This window comes from Aplysia californica, unplaced genomic scaffold, assembly GCF_000002075.1.
Source record: "Aplysia californica isolate F4 #8 unplaced genomic scaffold, AplCal3.0 scaffold00427, whole genome shotgun sequence".
NCBI lineage: Eukaryota > Metazoa > Mollusca > Gastropoda > Aplysiida > Aplysiidae > Aplysia > Aplysia californica.
The window spans coordinates 123,645-127,750 of record NW_004797697.1 but is presented as its reverse complement, the minus strand read 5'-3'; the positions used below and the strand labels follow the sequence as shown (position 1 = coordinate 127,750).

Genomic DNA, 4,106 nt, shown 5'->3' with positions numbered 1-4,106 from the left:
AAAAAAAAAAAAAAATTAAACATCGCATTGCCCACATATTTCTGTGCAAAATATATGTTGATGCTGTTGTTGTTGTTGTTGTTGTTGTTGTTGTTGTTGTTGTTGCTTTTGTTGTTGTTGCTGTTGTTGTTGTTGCTTTTGTTGTTGTTGCTTTTGTTGTTTATTTGTTTTGTTTGGGGTTGTTGTTGTTTTGGTATAGTTTTTTTTAGAGGAGGTAATTTCTCCAGAATTAAAAAGATTAATACTTTCCAGGTGTATAACATTTTAACTAAACATTAGTTATCAGAACGAAAAAAACATTCTGTCAATTGTGTCGATGGGAGCGTAAAAACAACTACGTTATAAAAAAAACAAATTCCCAGTAGTTGTCGCAGTGTTTCATTACCTAAGTTCGGGGTTAAACTCTGCTGGCGAGGTCGTTCTGTTGACCTACATTCAAACAAAAACTATTTTAAAATTCACAGTAACATTATCATAGAGTGCCACCCGGGGCGATGCCACTGGCTGAAGTGTCTTTTGGCCATTCCTATAGGAGAAAAATTAACTTGTTCTTATACACAGTAGAATTTTAAATGGACTGATTCATCAATGGCATGCTCATATCTGTGCCTGTACTACAACAGGAAACTGCTGCTTTTCTTTCCTATTCCTTACTATCGTCATTTTTCATCTACTTCTTTTGTACGTTTGTCACTCTCTTGTGAACTGCTATTTCCGGGGTGCCTTGACAGCCGAAGCAGACTTTAAGCTGTTGAGGCTAGAGAGGTGAGCAGAGTAAGCCTGATTCCTCTTTTGGACTTCTCTGCTGACATTCACTCCCTGGCGCTCATATGACCGTAAGTAGTTGCGACGTCGTGCTTACTAAAACAAACTCAAACACTTACTTACTTACTTGGATGTAGAACTGGGGTCTTAGCAAGACGGGGTGCTCCATGCTTCCTCGCCCCTCTTCATAAGATTTCATGTCAGTGTGGGCATGCTGATTGTCTCCATCATCAGCTGGGAAAAAAAACTTAAACAACATTATCATGGAACTTTTTCATTGTTTTGCTTGCCAGAGCTCTGCCAGTGAGGTGGTTCTCGTGACCATGATGTGCGCCAGAAAACAGACCATCAAACGATTGAGGAAATCCTACCCGGACTGCTCTGATGGACAGCTTCTGGACAAGCTCGTAGCCTACACATCAGACCAGGTTAGGTTTGCTGAGTGGCTTCTAGAGTCTGATGGTTAGACTACCGGACCCGTAAGGTGAAGTTGTGACATCGGTAGCTTAGTGGTTAGGCTACTGGACCCGTATTCGAGAGGTTGCAGGTTCGAGGGTTCGAGCCTCAGCTCGGTCCGACGTTGTGTCCTTAGGAAAGTCACTTAACAGAACACGAATTTCCCACTTGGTTCGGTCCTTTCGGAGATGGACGTTAAACTCTTAGGTCCCGCTTCTTAAATAACTTAAATAACTTAAGAGTTTTGATAAGGGTGTTAAACCTACACCATTTCACCATTTTTTCACCAGGACTGCTGTGGTATAACAGTTAGGCACCACGCTGTCGCTCGCAGAAAAACAGAGTTCAATCTTTCTGTTGGAAGAATTTCAATGGAGGATCTCGGTCTGTCCGTCTGCTAGGACGGTGTGTCCCTGGAAGCCTGCTTTGACCGTGACAGGCAGGGTTGGAGTCCGTTTCCTAATTTGTCTAAATTGTGTTGATAAGGGCGTTAAAACACTTACATTTTAAATATATTATCACACCTCGGAACCTATCATTATTATTCCGTTATTTTCCCCATCCCACTGTAATTATAAATTATCATTAATATTATGATATGATTTGTCTCCACTTGAATAACTAATTAATTCACTTAAATTTCAAAAAGCCGTTTTGCACTGACACAATGTCCCCTCGTTCTTTTGAAAAATCTATTTCAGTTTCCGGTTAAAAGAGGTGCAAAATCAATTCATCACTAGGCACCTCGGCTACTTGTAGAGTAATGTAGAGCCATTGCTCAGTGATCAAAGCTATATCTTTTTTTTAACACTTAGCAGCGTCATGTTGAGAGGGGTGTAAAACCCATTAATCTTTATATTTCATATATCATTATAGGGACATAGTTTGGTCACAAAAGCTATACAGCTGCCTGAAGGACCGTTCCTCTGTGACGAAAGCTGCATCTTTCTTTAAACCTTTTAGTTAATACCAAAATCGAGTTGAAAATGGTGTAAAACCCATAAATAATAATTGCATTTATTTAACGCATATGCTCTATGCGCTTTACAACAATTATTACCCCAGCAGACCCTCTGAGAACACTCAGAAACATTCTAGGCTTCCACGGAAGCATACAGTGCAAACTGCAGATTTCACGCGCTCAAACACTATCAAATTGACAAGATTGCTCACTGTCTATTGCCAGGTATCCATTTCCACCTGGGTGAAATGAGGAAAATTTGTGCAAAGTGCCTTTCCCAAGAACACAAAGTCGGGCCCCTGACGGGATTCGAACCTACGACCTTACGGTTGCGAGTCCGAGAGCCTAACAACCACTAGACCACCAATGTCTCAGTGACAAAAGATGTATTTTTCTTTAAACATAAAGTACAAGTGTAAGGTTGAAAGAGGCGTAGAATTGATTCATCGCTACTTTGTGTCTATGCAGGCCCATTGCTCTGGGACCTAAGCTGTATCTTTCTTTTAAACGATTACCAGTATCGGATTGAAAGGGGTGTAAATATATCTATCCATCGCTGTGTCTCCTTGTCTTAGTGGCAAAAGGTATTATTACATAATACTATTATTTCATGTAACAGTTACCACTGTCGGTTTAAAGTGGTGTAAAACTCATTCATCAATACATGCAAAGACTAGAGTGGAAAAACGACGTTAGTCACAAACTGAAAATCGTGAGTGTACCAATTTTGAAAACTTGTTGACTCATAACTGTATTTCTGTTCGACTATTGGTTGATTATTGTTGTTAGATTTCCCATTCAACAACACTTAACAATAAACCTCCAGTCAAACGAGTATGAACTTACGAGTCCACAAGCTTTTAGAATTAGCACCTTCACAATTTCCAGTTTGTGACGACAGTCGTTTTTCACCATGTGCTCTTCATGTATTTTATTATCTCCTCACAGGACCATTGCTCTTGGACTAAAACTCTACCTGTGTCTTTCTTTAAACATAATAAATAAAGTACCAGTACAGGGTTGAAAGTGGTGCAAAACTCATCCATCACTATGTCTCCTTCCAGGCCCAATGCTCTGTGACTATACTGTATCTTTCTTTGATCATAATGTACAATGTACCAGTATAGGGTTGAAAACTGGCCACTCTACCACAATATGCCGAAGGCCCAGGAAGTTGTCTCACTAACAAGGCAATCTTCAATGTGAGTATCGGATGCGGGAACAACTTTACTTTTTTATAGGGTTAAAAGTGGTGCAAAACTCATTCCTCACTATGTCTCCTCGCAGGCCCATTGCTCTGTAACAAAAGCAGCGTCCATGAGTATGGTCCGCATGCACGTGCTGTCCACTGATGCCAAAGGATCTCTCCGGGGCCCCGCGCTCCGCAAAGCTATCGAGAAGGACAGGGCGAGGGGACTTGTGCCTTTTTTCGTGAGTAGTTATTTACCTTGCCCGATCCTTACACATTGACGCCATTCCCAAAGGGGGGAAATTAACATGTTGTTATGAACAGTAGAATTGTAAATGGGCTGATTTATCAATGTCATGCTCGTAGCTGTGCTTAAACTGCAATGGGGGACTGCTGCTTTTATATTTCCTAATCCTTACTATCGTCATTTATTCCTCTACTTCTTTTGTATGTTCATTACTCTCTTGTGAACTGCTATTTCCGGGTTGCCTTGACAGTCGAGTTTGTGTGGGTGTGGGTGTACGTGTGTATGTGTGTGTGCGTGTGTGTATGTGTGTATGTGTGTATGTGTTTACGTGTATGTGTTTTTGTATGTGTTTGTGTGTGTGTCTGCATTTATTGTTATTATCTTTCCCAAGTTTCAAAGAAAAACCACACACACACATACACACACACATACACACACATATCATACACACACACACACACACACACACACACACACACACATACACA

At 40.7% G+C, this 4,106-nt stretch overlaps 1 protein-coding gene across 1 annotated transcript in view; it reads left to right on the top strand.

The window, feature by feature from the left end:
- Nucleotides 1-4,106, top strand: part of LOC101861062 (aromatic-L-amino-acid decarboxylase-like) — an 18,945-nt gene that overhangs the window by 4,343 nt on the left and 10,496 nt on the right. Inside the window, exons 3-4 of the mRNA XM_035971393.1 lie at nucleotides 1,059-1,193; nucleotides 3,470-3,613. Coding sequence (XP_035827286.1) covers nucleotides 1,059-1,193; nucleotides 3,470-3,613 — 279 coding nt within the window. The remainder of the gene's footprint in view (nucleotides 1-1,058; nucleotides 1,194-3,469; nucleotides 3,614-4,106) is intronic.